This window comes from Musa acuminata, chromosome BXJ2-2 (genome assembly GCF_036884655.1).
Source record: "Musa acuminata AAA Group cultivar baxijiao chromosome BXJ2-2, Cavendish_Baxijiao_AAA, whole genome shotgun sequence".
Taxonomy (NCBI): domain Eukaryota; kingdom Viridiplantae; phylum Streptophyta; class Magnoliopsida; order Zingiberales; family Musaceae; genus Musa; species Musa acuminata.
This window is the reverse complement of record NC_088339.1, coordinates 25,791,782-25,812,180: the sequence shown is the minus strand read 5'-3', so window position 1 is coordinate 25,812,180 and position 20,399 is coordinate 25,791,782. Positions and strand designations below refer to the sequence as shown.

Genomic DNA, 20,399 nt, shown 5'->3' with positions numbered 1-20,399 from the left:
CCCCTCGTGGATCTCAGTTCCATTCTTCTTGTTCCCTGAATGGTTGCCTGGTGGTCCTCGTCTCACAGAAACTATGGCGCAATTACCCATTCCTCCTCCCTATTCTTCTTTGGTGCCAGTTTCAATCCGGATTTAGTTGAATCCTCCTAAGATCGATGAGTTCAGATAGTTTGGCATTTGGAAATATCAAATTATCATTCTTCAGTTCTTCATTGTCAATGGCTTTGCACGCAAAAGGACTGTCAAAAGTTTCCGTAAACTAAATGGAGATTTGCCATTGTTTGCCGTAAGAATGCAGTCAGAAGTCCGTACGTGGAATAAACCTTCATCGTCTTCCTAATAGAAAACTTAGTTATGGCATTCCCATGGAAAAAAGGTTTCTCGATTAGCCCTAACTCGCGCTTTATGTTGCTTTAAGCATGCACATGATGTGTTGACTGATGGTCTTACTCTCCAATTCCCATATCATAATTGTGGATTGCTATTGATCTCACCTACCACTAGTGGGGATGAATTCGACAAACGCAGTTCCTCGATGATAAGATTCTCTTGTGATTCATTATTTAGATCCTGTGAGAAGATTCGAAAAAGAAAAGTCAAACCAAAAGGGGTATTAAAGAGCGTCGCATCACAATTATTCGGAGACTGAAATGTGTCTTGTTCTACATATTTACTTCGACAGCAAATAACATGCAAACAGTATTGCCATCACCTTCTGATCGACAGTACATATACTTTCAGTTGAAAAAAAGACTAAATCAACCGCATATTTAATACAGTGTAATCTGCTACGTCGTAGGATGAAGTGCTGCCAGTTCTCTTTCATCCACTGGAGCAGTTCACTCCATGTTTCTGCTTTGTTATGCCTGCAAACAGTGGTCAAATAAGATCGTAGTTAGAAGAAGTCAAGGGTGGAATTCTTTTGCCTGTCAACGTGCTGGGATCGATGCCATTACAGGACTTGTGGTAGCATGGTTGCTTCAACGTGGGGTCATGAAGAGGAGGTTGCTGACCAAAGACCATCTCGCAGCTCAGGTCTTCAAAATCTGGGATTCAGCAATCGTAACCATTTGATTTAGATCACTTGTATCTTGTAAATCTATAGAAAATAAACATATTACTCGAAAATATCAGTTGCTGCTTGTGCAGCATCTACTGGAGCTCAATGCTCAACTTGAACAAGCCAGTGCTTGTCGTGAGTGAGACTTGACAGTGCAAGTGTAGATGTCTCATGGAATGTGATGGCAAATGAGGGAACGATGTTTCTTCTCGGACACTAGAATGAATGGAAGATCATGGAGCACGACAATGGCTGACTGCAGACAGGGGAGCTCTTCGCTCTGAAACATTGAGGGAAAAGGTGACGCAAAGCATTTTATACTCCCATTGTGGATCTCGTTCTATTTTTCTTGTTCCCTAAATGGTTGCTCTGTGGACCTCAACTCACGGAAACATGGTGCAATCTCCCATCCCTCCTCCTCCCTTTTCTTCCTTCAGGGATGGTGCATCCACTGTTCGTAAAAGATGGTGCAATCTACTGTCGATGTGGCCTACTTGTCCTCCCATAGTGAACACAAGTATCCGAGGGAAGACTATCGTCTGGTCTATATGATAAGCAATTTTGAAGTGTTGTCCGAGAGTGATAGAGTAAGACTCATACTTGGAACCATGTAGACAGGCATGCCGAGTGAATCCTGGATGAACTTCTGGGAGGGGACCTTGCACAAGTTTGTGCACATCCCTACACAGTTGGTGCTCTCCAGAAACCTGCATGGCAGAAGCAAAACTTCACAAAGTCTTAACAATGAACAGATGAGATGTATGAATTCTCCCGTATATAATTGCATAATCTTTTCATTTCTTGTTTTTCGTTGTCTGAGATATGAACAAGGGATCAAAGAGTACCTGCATTTAGGGATGTACACCACATTCTTCTCCGTCTTTCCTTTGACTTCTGATTTCCTGACCTTCCTTGGCAATTTGAAGTGTCACTTCAGATCGATGCATTCAAATGCTTACTAATCCAGGGTCTTTTTTATTCTCAGATGTCAATGTGAATTTAAGGATGAATTTATAAGATCTGCTTACAGATAAAAATCATTAAGGAAGAGGGTGCAGTAAGAAAGCCCATACCTGGCAAGGGCCAACCAGCCAAGGGAAGAACAGAGTGGTGAAGGCTGCAAAGATCTCTCTTGTGAATGTTGACTGTGGAAGTAAGATCTTTATCTGACATGTTGATGCCAAAATTCCATTAGCAATCTAGTGCTCGGAGAAAACATGCATCTAGCAAATGTGCTGTGATGTGAACTATCACAAGCAGGAAACGTTGGATTTCTTCTGTCTCATGTTTCTTATTGGCATGTTGTTTCTGCATCTCTAACAGGGTTTACAGAATTGAGAGTCTCTCTGAAGATATATGAAGCATGTCAAGGGCATGGTTTCAGTTAATGTCCTATGATTCTATAGGGTAACTCTTTATTCTCCAATAATTTGCTCCAATTAATTAGTTGATCAAGAGTATCAGTCCATTGGTTTACCATCCAACAGTCCAGATCAAATGTCGGAGAAAAATACACACATTTATGTTGGAAATTTTATTTCTCAGAACCATGATGAAGAAGGTCGAAGAGTAACTTGCCATTGTTAATATGATCACTGGAAGGGCGCTGTGGAGAGATTGGATCACCAGATCCTGCTGTGCTTTGGCATCAACTTTCTTGCAGATCATGATTGCTGCCTCAACCAAGCTCTCATATCCTTCCTTGTTGTTGCTTATGCCTGTGAGTCAAATCAGCTATCTTCATGTTCTGCTTTAAAGAAAGAAAATGAAAAGAGACACAAACTGCACTCTACAAGCCAACAGCAGAAAACACTGTCACACCTTTCTCTATCTTAAATCCAACAAAACACAGCAACAAAACAAGTATGCACCTTTTCTGGAAACAAATGTTCCAAGATGTTTATGCATTGCTACGATTTTTTTTCTGTCGTGACATGTTGTCCAAAAGGTGTATTTTGTAGCTGTAGTTTTGATGAAATAGAGAAACATATTCATTTCTAGCTCTCTTTTCTTTTCCTCCATTGCTAATGGTCTGATCAGTATTGGTGGGAATTACTTTACCTAATCTGCATGTCTAATATGTAGGTAGAGTTGATATCTACGTCTAGCATTTTGCAACCATTACTGTTTTGTTTCTTTTAGTTGCTTTCTGTGAGTAACTATGGCTTGTCGAAACAAGAAGAAGAAGAAGAAGTGTAAGCGCCATGATCGGCATAGTTTGTCGTCTCGGAAGCATGTATGGTTCTCGAGACCAGCATAGTTAGTCGGTCTGTAAGCACCATGACGAACCTGTGGTGGCTTGAATAGATCTTGAAAGGTAGCGAATGGCAAGTCGGTCGAACCAGTTGTCTTTGTACGTCGTCTTCTCTGTGGCTGCCACCATCTGCTTCTCGGTCTGCACCCTCGCTTCAACTACAGAAGACAGGAGCTTTCGGGGTGGCATCCGATGGCCTAACGCCATCCCTTGTGGTCTTCTGCTTATCGGAGGAAGACTCTTAATCCCCCCACAACGAAGAATATTAGCTTCCATCGTGCTTGAGAGAGAAAGAAAGAAGCTCTAAAGGGTTAATACGAGGAAGAAGAGCGAGAGAAGAAACAAAGGACGTTCAAAGAGTATCCGGTGGAGGGAGGTGATGGGCGTAAGAGAGCTTTTGTTGCGTGAGGAGAACAGAAGAGGAGGACACCACCATACTAGTGTGAGCTAACATTGGATGCTTTCGAGGTGTAACAATAGAGACGGTAAAGGACGTATCCAGCGCATGAGATCCGTCGATGCAGGAATTTGAGGAGGGTATGATAATAGTGATAATATGAGGATTAATTTGATTTACAGGAGTAATTTGTTTTCGATTCAAAGATATTTTGACATTTCTAAGTAGATGTAGTGCGATAATCATATAAAAAGAGAGCAGCAAGCATTCATATCTCAGGTAAACTTTTGATCTGCTAAGTTCATCAATAAACCATTTTGTCTCTCTTTAATTACTACCATAAAAGTATGATCAGGCTTCCTGGAGAGAATTAAAGAGAGCGAAGGAGTAAATGTATAAGGCTTGATCAATTTACATAAATTCTTATGACACTGGCAAAGGGATCTTGGAAACATGCCTACCATTTAGAAGTTGCCAATGAGTTCAAAGAACACAGCAAGTCCTGATAGAATTTTCAGATGTGTGAGAGAAAAAGCCGGCATAGATTTTGACAGAAAAAAGATATTTGAGAGCAACCTTTTCTTCTGAAAAAAGAAAAAATTAGAATACTGTTATTTTGGTAGTGGTATCAGTTCATCTCAAACCTTCAAATAATATCTTCATCATGAAAATAAAATTCTTGATGGCCAGTGTTGATATTCAACTGCCTCCTTCCTTGTTTAAAGGCTGCAGTGATGTCTCATTCCTCTGTTGCTTCAAGCTGCATGCATCATACTATATATAACTTTCTCTGAGGATTTGCTGGAAGTAATCCTTTCAAACTAAGATGAAATCAAGCAAAAGCAATATATAAAAATTACATCATTGATCAAAAGAAGTAAAAAGAACTTTTATTTGCCACATACAAGTGGGAGATTTATGACTGCTACATAAAAGGTTCAGGGATCCAAACATAGGTATGATGCTTTATGCTATAGCAAGGTCTTTGGCAAGAGCATAAACATTCTTGCAAAGATGTGCACAATCACCAAGGTGAAGCATGGATACATCAAATGGAAAAAAAGACATGGTTAATATATGTAGGGAGAAACAACAAAGGCAGCATGCAATTGCTTGCAGTGTTAAAATTGGGAAGACCAATTTGCAGAACTGCCGACTCTGGGCATCCCGGCATCCTTCTTAGCCATGTAGTCAACGTTGTACGTAGCACCACAGACCTGGCCTTGGCTGTCAACTCTTGGCATCGGCTTAAGTTCGTTCATAGGATGCTCAAAACTCTGCAATCCCCCAGATGTCGTAAAGAAGCAGCCTGCCAGGAAATGGAAAATGAGGATATGCACGAAAGATCATGGATACAACAGTATGCTGAATGGTAGATGACATTCTCAAATATTTTGTACCTTTAGGAAAAGGTGCAAATGATTTTCCACAACCCTTCTTGACAATGTCCGCATCATCGGAAAGTACAAGATGGTCTTGTGCATCAGCTCCCCAGAAGAAGGGAACACTCCCATCAGCATCCTGAGTCCAGAAAGAGACATCCAGATTCAGTGACATTCCACTTGAAATTATGACAAACTAAACCAACCTATGCATAAGCTGCTTGCATCTTACAATTATAAGAATTTACATGTCACTGCATTGCCAATTTTAGTCATCGCCTCATCAGTATCAAAAAGACCAAAACACTAAATGCTATTGTTAAGCATCTGAGATCCAGGTGCTCTTATTTCCGATGTATCAAGTAATTGATGCTTAATCAAAATTATGGGCATAGTAAATACTCTTAATTCTCTTATTGAGAGTTCTTTTAGAAGATATAACATAACGTGATCCGAGGAGAAAAGGTATGTGATATTTCCATTTAGAGCTCAAGTGTCATGAGATGTCAGAGAACACATGTGAAGAACAGAAGAGAAATACACATGTAACTGAGAAAGGCACATGGACTATCTGAGGATGCATAAAGCCATGGGTGCCCTAACCTAGGCAATACATCTATGCAACTTCACTATTTTGTTCAAATTTTGGGCTCATATGCACAAAAGTGCGGGTTTTGAAAATTCAATTGTCATTCACCGCACAAAAGGGAAACTTTGTCAACATGAGAATCTCTGGAGCATTATTTCACACAAACATGAAGTTCCTCAAACTTTCCACAAAACTACTTGGTCTGAAAGAGAAAGTATGAGCTCCCAAACTCAAAATTCACCACAGCTTGAAATATAATGTTGGGAAGTGCACAAAAATGAAACGAGGAAACATAGGTTGCTAGGGAATGTTTCTCACTACAGATTGAAACACGAAGTTGGTAAGTGCAAAAAATCAGAAAAGCAAGAGTCACAAGGGAGTGCCCCTCTTCACATGGTCAAAGACAAGGAAAAAAGGAGAAGGTGGGAGCCAAGAAGCGAAATTGCTTGAGTAAAGTAATAGAGAAGTAGCCAAAGACAAACTACTGGAGAAATTTAAAGCTGTTGAAAAGTTGAAGTTTCATTGTTCAAGTCTGTGAAGGCATCATGTGCCCAATAGAAAGATTGTGTTGTTATCCAGTGGCACAGTATGCGCTATATAATTTTCATTCTTGAAAAACAAAGAAATAGAAAGCAGGAGAGGATAATTAATTTGAATACTCACGCTGGCCATGAAGGTAGTGTTTGATGAGCTATCAAACAGAATGAAAGCAAATTTTCCATTTAGATCTCTCAGAACTTGACTTGCAGGGAATGGTCCTCTATCTCTCAGTGTTTTATACGCCTCAATGACAATAATTACTTCATTAGCAGTCTTGCCTAATCCATACTGTTGCTTGAGAGAAGTTATATTCTGGATATGCCCTTGGAATAAGCAAAATATATCATCCACCACAGCGAATAATCTGCAAAAGAACCACCAAGAATATTACCATTCTGTTGCATGCTAAATAACTAAGAAACATAAAACTGATTCTGCTAGATCTTGTTCCTTTAAGCTAAAAATGTTTTTTCATAACAAAAGAGGTTCTAGATGCAACCAGGAAGGTGGAGAAAAGCAGAACTTGCAAAGTTTACTATAAGTAAGAGCTTTATGAAGGCATTAAAGCAAAAAGATTATTTGGATACAAAGAATGACAAAAATTAAAATAAAGGATTTTTTTTTAAAAGTAGTAAGAATTATTATACTAGCAGACTACCACCATCGTTAATGGCAGAATTATTAGGAAAGATGAAACTATGATAGGTGAAATTGAAGTTACACACATTTCTGTTCAACCTTTCAAGCATGAAAGAGGAGAAAATATTAACTACTAGCCAGCATCTCCACCAACATGACATATAAGCACGAGAAAAAAATTAAATGGAAAAAAAAGAAAGAAGAGAAGATCATGATTTTGAGATGCAATTTCCATTTATCCTTGCAGTATTTCGCAAAGGATAATTAAATTATCCAACTATTGAGTCAAAATGGTTTTGGGAATGCATCAGCACCATCATCTGATCATGTACACATGTGCCTTAATTTGACACAAAAATACATTTTGCCGGTAATAATTTTTGTAGAGTTTACTTAAATAGTTATCGAAGCTATCAATGCAACATAGCTATTGATGCACCAGCATCCTGTGCACCCCAATTTTAGTAATTAAAAGAGTAGAGGATGAAAGAGTAATCACAGCAGAGATGAAAAGTGGAAAAGCTAAGGGCAATAAACCTCTTCCTCTCTGGAGATAAAGAATCACTTAAAAGATTTTATTCTATCACATCATCCTCCACTTGCAAAGAAAGGAGGGTTTGGAAAGAAATCAATTCTCGCCATTTCTCTCATTTGTTACATGACCAAAAAAATAGATTCTCTCCTTTATCAAGTTCCCATTATTCTGGTCTATCAAGTTATCCAAATGGACAAGGCAGCATAAAGAAAAAAACAACCTGTTGCGACGATCTTTCTAACAGTCCACGGTCTAGGGAGGATTGATGTACACAATCCAGGGAGGATCAATGTGCACAACCTTATCTCTGCCTCTACCAGGGGTAGAGATTGGCTTACCTTCTACACTAAAGCAGCATCAGCATTATAAAATATAAGTGGCACCATGCAACAATCAAAAGAAGATAACTTCCATGGAGGTGGCAACATTAAACTAATTCCAGGAAATCAATGAAAAGTTCAGTAATCTCTCGATGTTAAGTAACAAAGACAAAGGCCAAGAAGATTATAACCCTTTCTCATTGGATAAATTGCCTACCAGAAGACAATAAAGAAAAATACAAATGTATTCCGGAAATAGATTTACTAGTAAACCTTGATGATCAATTTAATAAAAGAAAATTAATTCTAATGGTTAGTAACCCTTTTGATGCATCCGTCACATTTACACCAACAATCCCATGAGCCATATCTATGTCTGAGAAGCTAATTTGACCTCAAAATTAGCAAGAAATACTGGACGCGTCTACCAGTAGGATCATTCACAACAAATCCAATTCACACGGTGTAGTTTTGAGTACGAAGGGCATTTGCCAGAAGATTCCGATGCTTTAAGAACAAACAGATCAGACGAACGAAATCATCCTTTACCAAGATGACCATTTGAAATGAATCCTGCGTCGAAACATGATTATATGAAGCATCCATGCGAATTAATTGGTCGTATAAAGAATTAATGCTTACACACACCCAAAACAGGAAAGAAGAACAAAATTGAAGGTAATTGTCATATAATTATCCACAAAAAGAACATATCGGAAGACTGGAAGACTGTTAAAACCTCACGGAATGGGATGTTCAAACAAGGGATTCGACAGCTTGCTCGAAGCTTTTGTTCGAATGCATCACCTCGCCGTTCATCAAGATTTGATTTTGGTTGTATTACAGTTACCTCGGAAGCAGAGGAGTCTGCTTCTTCGACGTGTAAGCCAAGCCCCCAGAAGAGCCAAGGTTGATGGCCACCGCCCCCGCTCGCGCCGCCAGGAAGTGATCCAACATGCTGCGTCCCCCGTCGCCCCCCTCCGCCCCGGGGCTCCTTAGCCCCTCCGGGCACTTCGCGACCTTCCGATCGAACACCGCCAACATCTCCCTCGTCGACCCAAAACACCACAAGCCCAACTAAGAATCTTCAGAGCTCTCTCGCGTCATCCTCCCGTCATCGATCGTTTTAAAGAGCCACTATGCCGAAACTACCCTCGTTGTTCGCACCAATAGCAAGAGCACACTATTAAATCGGCACCAGCGGTTCGAACCCGCAACGATACCACGACACGTCATATGCTTATAATTAACCACCAAAATGACGTGAGAAAGCGAGGGGGCATTTTGGTGCGATTGGGTAAGCGGAGTTCGGGTCACGTTTAGTGGAGACGTGGGTACGTCTTCTGAGGTGGTGAGGGGGCATTTTGGTAAACTCGCGATCAAATAAAAGTCAGCGGTCACTCGATACAGAGGCCTGACGTGGAGGACAGGAAATACATATGCTAATTTACTCTCTTATTAGACGAAGGGAAATGGTCAACCAGCGCAATTGCCTGCATGATAAACTTAGGTGGGTGTCGTTGGATCATGTGATATCTCATTCATCCACCATTAACGATAGTAAAAATGCTTGGATCCAACAAGTCCAATATAATCGAAGGAAGACTTGAATGCTCGTTCAAGGGTTGAGAAGGGCTCGAACGAATGCTCCACGATTAATCTATATAAAGACCAAAATTGGATGAAGTTCTCGACATAATCTCTTCTACGTTTTAGTCAATATAGTTGATAACTTGTTGGATTTGGGCTGGAAATGGATGCGATTCGATAGGTATACATGCAACCCATTGCGACTCGATAAACTATTGGGCCAGCATATGGTCCTTGTCATGTTAGCAGCACAAATTTACTGAGAAGGTTTACTACTTACGAACCTTATCTGATGACAACATAAAAGACCAGAAGCTACGAGACTCTTCAGCTGCATGTTTGAGTTTGAACCCTCTCCTTCCACAGGGCTGCTGCAAGAACCAGACGTGAGATTCCAATCGAAGAGTGAGTACCAGTCTATGGGGTCCCATATGCCTTGGTAGAACACGCCTGTGTTGGGCAGGATGCATATGATGGTAGCAAAATCTTCATGCAAAAATATTAAAGAATACTGTTAATGATTCGATCGATGATCTGAATGACTGGTATTTACTAGGCCAACATGGCTGAGGAATTCTGATGTAATACGATCCGATCTTAGCTTGACGTGATTCTTTGTTCTTGTGGGAGTTTATTTGCTGCTGAGTTCTATATATGGAAGAAAAGGATACAGGAAATGGAATGATCCAGTGGGGCTTGAAGCACCCACGCCATCCTTTTCATCGACCTTCTTCCAAGCTGTCCAATACTTTTCCCAATTCCCGACCCTTCACGCATGTCGAGCTTTGGAGTGGGAATTGATGTGAATCCCACAAAGAAATGGCGCTTGGACCACTGCCATCATTTTCCAGTTATACCTAGAGAAATATATGACCCTTCCTTCTCTCTTTCAGATCGATCAGCCTTCGAAGTGATTCCCTCTTCTTTCGGGTGGGTAGGTTTACGTCCACGATGAACCATCTCTCTGGATGTTCTGCGGATCAACACCATCGGATTATGCTGCATGCATGGCGTGTGCTGGAATATTGTGGTAGCGAGCATGAGAAGAACGACGAGGCAGCTAATAATTAGGTCATGGAAGGTGGAGGGTTGGAAGCCCAAGGAGGGTGGGAGGGAGGGACGGCGAGCGAGCGAGCTTTTGGTTTGTCTGCTTGTGTAAAGCAAAAGGAATAAAGAAAGAAAAGAAAAAGGTGGTCAGAGTAGTAGTCTTTCTTCGGAGGCAAAATGGCACATTGTGTACTCCTAACCCCCTGCAACTCACATGCATGTGTTGTTCTCCCCATAAAGCCTTTTCAAAAGCTGTCTCATGCAACTCTCCTCCCTCCATACATAGATCCCGAGACCAGTCCTGTCCTCTTTCTCTCCAGCTTCTCTTGTAGAACATGCTGTTCGATTTCAGCTGCACAAGTCTGGCTCGCGTAGTTGACTCTCCAAATCATGAGAAGGTAGAAACGGTGAGAATTCTCTTAGAGACTGCTAAACCCTAGCAATTTCTGTGAATAGGTTAATTGCGAGGAGATGTCGGCCTGCGTGCATCTGAGTGTTCGATGTGCGTTTAACGATGGAGAAAGGATCGCCGCATGTCCATCGTAAAGCTGCCTTGATCTCCTCCAATCCCAATACGAGCCCGGATCGGAATTCAAGAAAGCAAGGCGATCGAAAGGACCGGAGGATTCAGTTGATGTGCATCCGTGAACATCTTTTTCCTCACGCCTTGACGTTTCTGTTCCTTCATCTTTTGCCCTTTCATCATTTCTGATGGGCCATGTCGAGGACGTTTTGGCCCTGACTGCCACCTCGTCCTCCCTTATCACCAACCATGTCCATTTGAAACCCTAAAAGTGAGCCCTGCTTTTTTAGTTGCAGGAGAACTTGGATTGTTGTGGCTAAGTTGACCAGCTTTTGCAAGAGTCGATCTGTTCTCTTTGAGTTTGTCATCGATTTTGGTCTGGTTATTGCAAGAAGCTAAAAGCATAAAAGAACATTGGAATTCTCTCTCAACACCTCTTTCGTTTCAGCAATCTGAGCACAGACACAGGTTCTATTTGCTACTAAGCCATGTCAGAAAAGTGCTCTCCTTTTGCTCTCACACACAGTAGCTTATGTCGTGGATGCTCACCGTGTCCGCGTGCTTGCAATTTAGGTCAATGTGCTACGCAAAAAGCAAGATGAAATAACACCAGCAGGGCAACGCAAGAACATGAAAGAACATTACAACCGACGTCCTGTACCAGCGATCAATCCCACGGCCCGGTCACCGGAGGGAACCCGGAGAGCTGCTTGGTTGGGTCACCCATGGGAGCACAGGAGGAGGCGGTCACCAGATCCAGGAGTAGGTCGTCGTCGTCGTCCCCAGCCTCGCCGGCCGCCACACCGAGGAAGTCCCTCGTCAAGCGATGGCCGTTCTGCCACATTGGAAAGGCAGCGACGTCGCCGACCATCATGCCATCGTAACCTTGGCCGCTGACGGTGTTGGTGAAGCTCATAGCGCCCATGGTGGAGGCCCTCTGGAGAAGTGCAGTGGCTGAGAGGTGGGCCGAGGTGCTGGTTCCGGTGGGAAGGTGGTGAACGAGGGAAGGGAGATCGTTTTCAGCTGGTTCGATTTGCAATGCTCCGATGTCAGGGTCATGGCTAGGGTTAAGGATCAAGTTAGGGTTAGAACTCGTCGTCGGGTGCCAGGAGGAGAAGGGGAGGAAGAGGGGTTGGTGGAGCGGAGGTGACGTGGTGACAGCGGCGGACATGAGTCTTGCGCTTTCTTCTGCCAAGGCATCACAGAAGGCTCTGTGGGTGATGAAGCTGTCCTTCCTGCATGAACACAGCAGAGATCACAAGTGTACATATCAAATAAGATAAAGAAGATAAATAACAAGAGAAACACAATACATGAGAAGGCTATGTTGAATGAGATATGAGGAATTGAGTTTGAGTGGCCACACAGCCCCACACAGTGTGTGTTTGAGAGAGAGAGAGAGAGAGAGAGAGAGAGAGAGAGAGAGAGAGAGAGATTTCTGATAAAATGTTTATTTTTCTTGGACAGGACACACAAAAATATGTGCTGCAATGTTATACATAAACTAAAATGGAGATGAAAGAATGTCCACATAGAAATAGAGGTGAATGTGCAGTAACTTCTCAATGATCTCAATGTCCATGTAGAACAAGATGATGCAGGATACATAACCAAAGAAATTGACCATGTTTTGCTATATCCTCTCTGAACAACAACAACAACAACAGTAACATCAATAATAGTAATGATAATAACAAGATACTGATGCAAAAGTTTAGGCAACTGAAATCTACGTAAACACACTCGGAGAGAACGCAAAGTTTGCCCATTAGGTCAAACAGTTCAATGCGGGACTGTGTGTGCATCGAACGACGAGCAGTTGACCATCCAGAAATTTTGCAGCCTTACAAGAACTCATCGATGCCAGCAAACTAGCGTACAAAGAAGTACACTCGGTAAAGCAAACGAAGGAAAAATTCCTACTTAGCCGTCACCCAATATTCCCATGCATTATTTCTTTGGCTCTCATTTTTATTACTCACTGCAGTTGTATGACATGCATTTGTCCAATTAACAAGATGATAAGCTTTGTACAGAAACATCGGAAGTAAAGACACCTCAAGATACAATTGATGGAGTATGTCACGAACAACACCAGTTCGATATATACGTGCCTGTCGTTTGCAGTGAGAAGTGCAACTGCTCTCAGCTTGAAAAGTTAGAGAGATGCAGAAATTGTTAGCAGAATGCTAACAACAGAAAGAAATGTAGTGAGAAGCTTCAAGATGATCTCATGGAAGTTGCACCTCGGAGAGAGGATCAAGCTTGCTGCGGTTCCTACCAGTTGAGGTGTTTGAAAGAGAACTAGAATCCTTAAAATGTATCTTTTTCTGCGGTTTTCAGTTCTATCTTATGCAATCTAGTGAGCATTTGTAGTGCCTTCCATTCAACAAGCAAGAACAAAATGATCTGATGCCGGTAGCAGAAAGAGAGAGAGAAAGAGAGAGAGAGAGTGAGTGATTCTAAATGCAGATCTTTAACCTATTGTCATGCTGATCTCTGTTAGGGAAATCAGACTGATCTGTGACGGTAGGGTTATTATAGGAGGATCTATTCAGAGTTTAACCACGATAACAAGAGAGGAGAGTGATCAGAGTTGATGGATCGCAAACCTGGAGAAAAGGGTGCCACAATCACATCTATATTCCTTGGTTCCGCAGGTCTTCACATGGGCTTTCCAGTCTGAGTGCACGGCGTATCGTTTGGAACACTTGTCACACTTCCACCTCTTCTCTCCATGCTTCCTGGAGAAGTGCTTCTTGATCCCTGTCAGGTCACCGAGCGCCCGGGAAGGATGGTGGTGCACGCAAGATGGCTCCGGGCAAACGTACACCCTCTTCCTTGCCACTTCCTTGCTGCTTCTCTGCCTCAGCTTCCATGGCAGATTGTGGCCCCTCCTGTGGAGCTGCAGGTTCTGGTCTCTCTGGAAACCCTTGTTACATATCTCGCAGATAAATCTGTTGGTGGCCATCAGCGTGTTGGGTGACAAGGCTACAACCTCGGCATCGGGGTCTGCAGCATATATATGTCCACAAACCCAAGAAATCAGGAGCAAAGAAGAGCAGGGTTGATGGGAGAGGTCCGGCGGCCTACCTGGGTTCCCCGGTTGGCTTCTCTTCTTCCTGGTCTTAGGTGGTGGCTGCTGTGGTTGGTGGTGAGGGGATGAGGGTGCAAGCGAAGAGCTGAAGCCGACATGAAATCTTGTCTCGGAGGAAACACTAGCTTCTTCGGAGATGGAGGTGGAATTGGAGGCTGCTGCTGCTGCTGATGATGATGATAAGAACATGGTGAAGAAGACCACCGCCTTGTTGTTTGTTTTCTTGCACCAGTGATAGCAATGAGAAGGGACAAGATAGTGGTATCTGATCTTTATTATGTTGCTATCGCAAGGCTCAAAGCCACTAAAGGAGAAGAAGAGAGAGAGAGAGAGAGAGAGAGAGAGAGAGAGAGAGAGAGAGAGAGGGTGGGAGAAAGAAGCTGGAGAGAAGCAACCTTTATTCGGATACTTCAGAGTGGGCATAGGTGGCGATGTGTTTTCGTATCAGATATGACATCATTGAAATTGTGGTGATTACCATAAAACCAAGCGAAGGGAGAGGGGGGGTTGTAAGTTGCCTCCAGCTCTGCACCTCCACACCGGCAATCAAACATCCCTTTCCTTTCCATGTGCTCTCGAAACCCTAACCATCAAATATGGCAGAAATAGTGTATTATAAGAGTTCGGAGTTCAACTCTCTCTTGTCTCTCTCATGTCAAAAGAAGACAGCACAGAAGGATTTTAGGAACTGAGCTCTCGAGTGCTCAGTCTTCTCTTTCTAATATGAGGGTAGCGCTATAATTGCAGTCAGAGAGATCAGAAAAGGGAAGAGTGGAGACAGTGGAGCAAAGAGAGAGAGACGAAGGAACTGCATAGAGATGAGATTAGGTTTACCCCCACAAGGCACAGGGAATCCTGGTCTTTGATTCAGTATTTGCTTTTCTTTTCCTTCTTTTTCCTTTGGTTGGGTCCATTGCACACTTTATCTTCCGGTAGATGAGTTGATGATTATTTGGTTCATGTCTTATCACATAATACCCAAACCTCCCAAAGGAGCTTTGATAGGAATAAAATGATGATAATAATAAAAGCACACATTTCTTCCTTCTTTTTTTTGGGTAATAGGTCTTAAAAGCTTGGAGAAGGTACCAAAGGCAGCTCAGTCTTGTCTCCACAGCCTTTCGTACAGGCCATTTCATCTCCATTATTGCTCAATTGATTGATGTCCTCAGCACCCCAAAATCCAAGCTCAGTCGATTGACCTCTCTCTTTTCGGGCTCAGCATTTGGTATTGGTGGCTCGCTTCTTCTCTAACCTATTGTTCTTTCACTTATGAGCTTATTATGTGTGTGTTGCTCGATGTAACTCTGATACAGTGGAGGTGCAATGGTGAGGCCCACCATGGGTTCCATTCTTTGCATTCTCACACCTTCTTTGGCTGTTATCAGTGGATGCAAGTTCCACCCCAACACAAAAAGTATATACCAGCGGGATGATTTCAAGTGTGTGACACGCACACACACGCCAAACCGTCCAAGTTGTCTTAACACAGAAAGCCACAGAATCATAAGGTCATTGCTAACATGGTGAGTCAGCTAACATGGCGCTCCATGATCGGCTCGCCTACGATGTGTGTGTAGCGCTCACCGCATAATATGTAAGGGGAATTATGAGCCAAAATAGATACGACATATAACAGGGGGTGGGGCCAGTGTTCCACTACCATAGCCACCGGTCATTTACGGAACTTAAATGGTCCTCCATCCTTGGAATCATTACCTCTCTCTCTCTCTCTCTCTCTCTCTCTCTCTCTCTATATATATATATATATATATATATATATATATATATATATATATATACATAGTTAATCTTCACTAACCAGCATAAGATCACTATTAGTTGAGTTTCTAAGTGATATTCGTACATTTTCAAACCACATTATGATACTAGAGACATTCGAGGTTTCTTTAAAATATCTTTGCATATTTCTTTTACAAATTAATGTCAATTAAAAGGTTAACCTAGGATTTCTGATAATAGTGGCATGAGAAGGATGATAATAACTGAAAGGATATATGTTCTACAATAATATTTGTGACAACAGACGCTAATTTCATAGTTTAGTAGGAATATACATAAAAAAATTTACTTTCCTGAAAAAGCTATTTTTTTTGGGCTTGATAGATGCTCTAAATTTTTAAAATTTTCATTTGGTGCCCTTCTTTTTTTTTTTGCTAATATCTTGAATGCCCCTTGTCGTCGTCACCTCCTCTTTTGAATGAGAATTGTCAATTGTCACGTTTGTCCGATCACAATTGTTTTTGTCCTGTAATACTATACCATCACACTTCTTCACTATGGTCACATTTGTCCCATGAAACACTATCGTCTATCCCATGAGACTATGCCCTCTGCCTCACGAGGCATTATCATCTCTATCCCTCGGCTCTCCTGGCATATCCTCATCTGCGCCTTCATCACCATTGAGTAGATGACCCCATGAATAATTGATCCAAGACCTTTTATACTACCAACAATTCTCACGACAACATTGCCATTATGTCAACCTTCATCTGAGCCTCATTAGACGAAATGCAAGACCACAAAGAGTGACAACAAGTACAAGGTAGAAGATGACCACAACGAAATAGGAAGATAACAAGGTCTCATAAGACAAACACCTCATTATGGGATGACAATATTAACTCGAAGAAAATAATAATGATAAAGGGACATCTAATATATTAAAAAAATACTAAGTAAAAAATAAAAACTAAGAACACCTTGTAAAAATAAATCAATTTATTTAATATATATATATACCCCTTATAGTTTGATGTGAAACATACAAAAAAAAAAAGTCTATAATGGCATAGATAAAGGAAGAAATTCTTATAATAATCATTCTTCGGGCTTCTTAGTCATGTATCAGAAACTTATAAAGTGACTTTGTTAATAGAAAGATAAACCAAAAAATATTTTTCTTTCTCACCTAAGAATTTGAGTACTCTTCCGGAAACTGGAAAAAGATCTCTCGATTGAAACCTGACATGGAAATTAAGCTGGTAAACTATGCTCTAATAAATTAAAAACCAACGCACACGTGGCTTCCCTTCCAACACATTTGGAGGGCTCTTTCATCCAAGTGTGCGTGTCTACATATCTATATACTCTCTGGAGATTTACAACAAACTTATCACCGGACAAAGTTCCTAAGGATCATAAAGTGAATAGCACATTACTATGATACACACATCGTACCATCACAAATGCGCTAGTCCTTCTTAAAGATTTGAGTATACAAAGATTATTGTCTTGGATCCTTCTTAAAGATTTGAGTATACAAAGATTACTGTGTTAGATCCTTCTTAAAGATTTGAGTATACCTTTGAATTCAGTTTGACGTTGGTCCTCATGAACCTTGATAAGGGCCTCGTATCACTTTGGACAGTTGGGAGTAGATAATATACTCCACATATGATGGCTATCTTGTTTTGGGATTACCGTCTCTGCATTTCATAAAATTAGCTTAGCTAGGATTGCAGGCAATGTAAATGAGATCAGATCAAAGCAAATATGCAAACTATCATATACCAAGAAATTTATAAAAATGACAAAGGCAAGCATGAATGCAGCTCAGGTAACACCCTTATGTAATGTGGGACAAGTACTCTAATACTCATATAATATAGGACCATAATATGATATTTGAAAAAATTCCTGATTAGTCAATAAAACACTAACCCAAAAATAGAAAACCGGCCTCACAAACATATGCTTCCACATCTAGGAACCCACCTCAATTGACCTTGATGACAGGATATCATGACCAAGTCATGAGCTCCTTTAGCAATATGATGTATGATCATAAAAGATGCTATCATGGGCAAAAACTAAAATTTATAAAATTCCTGCTAACTAGTAAAATTTATTACAAAATGGAATGACCCTGCATCAATCTACCTTCAACACATGCCCGATGATGAAGAACAACAGGTGACTTGACTTGGTCGATGCCATAATAACCAATATCCATCATATCAGCAAGTCTGCTGCATGAGCATGATGTCCCCCTGTCAAAACATTTAGGAAGATTTCATTAATAAATGATAAGCATAATAGATCACATCCTTTAAGTAGGAAACAAAATTATGAGTTCTATGTAACTAAGTAGTAGCATAATTATAGAATTCTTTACCAACATAATATTGACCCAGAGGGAAAAAATGACGAGCTGTGAAGCCAAGAGTATTGCAAAAGGGAAAGCAGTAGACAGAAACAACTTTCACTTCATGTTTCTATAAATATAGACTATTGCCTTCGAAGGAATAGCTATGCTTCATTTTGATTCTAGGTACTCTTTGTGTCAACTAGAATTCCTTATTCAATTCAGATTCTGGGGCTGAAACTTTTGACAGAACACATGGCTCATTTATCTTAGCTGCAAGTGAATGAATAAGCATAATAGTAGTTCTAGCTAATGACTCCAATTGCACAAATGAAAGGAAAAATAGAGAAAGTTCATGCATGTTAAAGAAAAGGAAGAAAGTCCTAAACATGGTTCTATGAGAACTAATCCAAATATCACATGCTAGGAGCTGAACATTGCAGCATTTTGTTACCACTTGACCAAGTTAGAAATAGGCGATGATCTCCGATCTTTGATTTGTAGCAACATTGGATCACAGAGAAAATGGGCACCATGATAACAATCATTGACCAATGATCTACACATCAACGCATGACAAGAGAGGGTGAACACAATTAAATCTTCAAATATTCACACTCATTGATGAAAAGCAGAAGACTGAGACGAGAAATAGAAGGAAAGATTAATCCCATTCATGTAAATCTTGTATCCCGGCCTATCAAATAGAGAGGTCATAGGAGAAGAGAATGTCAATTGGACTCCCAGTATAATAACCAGAAAATCTTAGATGAATTAGGACTCTGCCTTTTGGGATGTGCCAACAAATCAGACCACAGTCAAAATTTTATCTGCAACAACATATGGATGCCAAATTCTAACTAAATAGCTTGGTAATCGACTCTCATCACCTTTAATAATGCTAGGATCATGCTAGGATAGGCCAAAGACTTTGACTGGATCACATAGGAGGCATTTGTTTGGGCTGCTTCACATTACATACACAATATACTAGAAACTTTTTATATCCCCACATGATTTTATCTAAACTATTACAAGTACTAGGATCTGGAACAGCTATACAGAAAAACAAACTAGGGACACAAGTTTGATTATTGTTCTAATGATATGATACCTAGAACCTTTTCAAGGTATCCGGTTGACTCCTTATTGACATGATCAAATATAGATAAAGTTTAATCTAGTACCAATCTTCTCTATTTGGAAAGGTCCTAGGTATGAGGTTTCTTGAAAGCCTAGTGCATGTGACTTTCTTGAACAAGGAGTCCGAAAAGGTCAAACATATGCACGAGGCTGCACAATGGAGCAATCGAGGATATAACATTTGGATAATATCCACAAACTGTTTCCCTCTAAAACCAGTATAGTTTGTTGGCATGGTCCATTGCACTGATATATCACTAGAATAATAACAATGACTTATCGGTTTAATTTTTTATATACCTCGTAATGGTATATTATACTCTAAAGAGTTCAACTGGTACAGTACATTGGGTATGCTTAGGATGCCATGATTTTTGAATCCGTAGAGCAACCTCGTTATGGTGTCAAAGATTGCCCGCAATCTTGTCTAGCAGCTTCTTTAATAATGTGGCTGAAAGTAAGGATGGCGCAGAGCTTCATCAACACTCAACCGATCTTCCTACAAGACAAATGTGAATAAGTCAATGGTACATATCAGTGCTAGATCATAGCCAACAATATTTAGAAAACAGAGCGAAATGAAGAAAAAGACATTCCTGAATGTTGGTAATATAATAACAATACTGCATTACATCAGATGGAGCAGAATATCAGAAGCAAAAACTTTAGATTTTCCATGTAACCCAACAAAGCATATAAAAGAAAGAGAATACATAATACTTCTACCACTACAATGTGGCTGATTGTTTATGGTGTAAATTATTTTCCATGAATTCATATGTCCTTAATAATTATATTGTCACAACCAAAAAGTAGATCAGATTTATATCATCTTAATTTCTGGAGTCTATAAGTGCACTTAGTGCTGCTGATGTCAGCAGAATTGACTAATACCTTGTCTTCAAGAGACTTCCACTTTTTGAGGGGCATGAATGCAATTAATACACAACACATGTTTGTGAATTCATATCAAACATGGCATGTGGTTGTGTGATTGCATCCAATTAATCCATGATTATTCATTTTCTTCTTTCCACATTTAAGTACGAAGAGAAAGTGAATTTATAATGTTGGGCCATTGAATATATTAAGGTAACCACATTCATAACAATGTTTGTTGTAATATAAAGCATTAATCATAAGAAGTTGAGAATTGAATGATGCATGGACAA

The 20,399-nt window shown here is 40.6% G+C and overlaps 4 protein-coding genes across 13 annotated transcripts in view; all 4 read right to left on the bottom strand.

Annotated features, from left to right (window-relative positions):
• Positions 1-836: 836 nt before the first annotated feature.
• Positions 837-3,583, bottom strand: LOC135605595 (beta-carotene isomerase D27, chloroplastic-like). The gene is made up of 6 exons (XM_065095879.1): positions 3,350-3,583; positions 2,639-2,778; positions 2,134-2,226; positions 1,906-1,967; positions 1,661-1,767; positions 837-1,046 (listed from the first exon to the last, which is right to left on the bottom strand). Exons 1-6 carry the CDS (start codon positions 3,519-3,521, stop codon positions 880-882), a joined length of 741 nt encoding a protein of 246 aa, XP_064951951.1. The 5' UTR covers positions 3,522-3,583; the 3' UTR covers positions 837-879.
• A 992-nt stretch (positions 3,584-4,575) lies between these two features.
• LOC135605594 (stem-specific protein TSJT1-like) lies at positions 4,576-8,799 on the bottom strand. Its single transcript, XM_065095878.1, has 4 exons — positions 8,567-8,799; positions 6,346-6,586; positions 5,112-5,232; positions 4,576-5,020 (listed from the first exon to the last, which is right to left on the bottom strand). Exons 1-4 carry the CDS (start codon positions 8,758-8,760, stop codon positions 4,833-4,835), a joined length of 744 nt encoding a protein of 247 aa, XP_064951950.1. The 5' UTR covers positions 8,761-8,799; the 3' UTR covers positions 4,576-4,832.
• Positions 8,800-11,285: 2,486 nt separating this feature from the next.
• On the bottom strand, positions 11,286-14,312 carry LOC135605593 (protein indeterminate-domain 7-like). The gene is made up of 3 exons (XM_065095877.1): positions 13,970-14,312; positions 13,489-13,888; positions 11,286-12,111 (listed from the first exon to the last, which is right to left on the bottom strand). Exons 1-3 carry the CDS (start codon positions 14,160-14,162, stop codon positions 11,544-11,546), a joined length of 1,161 nt encoding a protein of 386 aa, XP_064951949.1. The 5' UTR covers positions 14,163-14,312; the 3' UTR covers positions 11,286-11,543.
• A 2,624-nt stretch (positions 14,313-16,936) lies between these two features.
• The window catches only part of LOC103975988 (uncharacterized), a 28,043-nt gene continuing 24,580 nt past the window's right edge, over positions 16,937-20,399 (bottom strand). For 6 of the 10 annotated variants that reach the window (XM_065095866.1, XM_065095869.1, XM_065095868.1 and 3 more), the window contains 3 exons: positions 19,528-19,726; positions 17,880-17,989; positions 16,937-17,425 (listed from right to left, as the gene is read on the bottom strand). In XM_065095866.1, coding sequence (XP_064951938.1) covers positions 19,667-19,726 — 60 coding nt within the window. In that variant the 3' untranslated portion in view covers positions 16,937-17,425; positions 17,880-17,989; positions 19,528-19,666. The remainder of the gene's footprint in view (positions 17,426-17,879; positions 17,990-19,527; positions 19,727-20,399) is intronic. The other 4 variants (XM_018822338.2, XM_065095870.1, XM_018822340.2 and 1 more) reach the window with 2 other exon arrangements.

What these genes read in the sequence shown, in the direction of transcription:
- LOC135605595 (XM_065095879.1), bottom strand. Translation starts at nt 3,521, where the DNA reads ATGGCGTTAGGCCATCGGATGCCACCCCGAAAGCTCCTGTCTTCTGTA. An exon ending in CAGTGATCATATTAACAATG is followed by an intron (nt 2,227 to 2,638) that starts GCAAGTTACTCT and finishes TCAACATGTCAG; the next exon opens with ATAAAGATCTTACTTCCACA. An exon ending in GTGTACATCCCTAAATGCAG is followed by an intron (nt 1,768 to 1,905) that starts GTACTCTTTGAT and finishes TCTGCCATGCAG; the next exon opens with GTTTCTGGAGAGCACCAACT.
- LOC135605594 (XM_065095878.1), bottom strand. Translation starts at nt 8,760, where the DNA reads ATGTTGGCGGTGTTCGATCGGAAGGTCGCGAAGTGCCCGGAGGGGCTA. An exon ending in CAGACTCCTCTGCTTCCGAG is followed by an intron (nt 6,587 to 8,566) that starts GTAACTGTAATA and finishes GTTCTTTTGCAG; the next exon opens with ATTATTCGCTGTGGTGGATG. An exon ending in ATTTGCACCTTTTCCTAAAG is followed by an intron (nt 5,021 to 5,111) that starts GTACAAAATATT and finishes ATTTCCTGGCAG; the next exon opens with GCTGCTTCTTTACGACATCT.
- LOC135605593 (XM_065095877.1), bottom strand. Translation starts at nt 14,162, where the DNA reads ATGTTCTTATCATCATCATCAGCAGCAGCAGCAGCCTCCAATTCCACC. An exon ending in AAGCCAACCGGGGAACCCAG is followed by an intron (nt 13,889 to 13,969) that starts GTAGGCCGCCGG and finishes TATATGCTGCAG; the next exon opens with ACCCCGATGCCGAGGTTGTA. An exon ending in TGTGGCACCCTTTTCTCCAG is followed by an intron (nt 12,112 to 13,488) that starts GTTTGCGATCCA and finishes GTGTTCATGCAG; the next exon opens with GAAGGACAGCTTCATCACCC.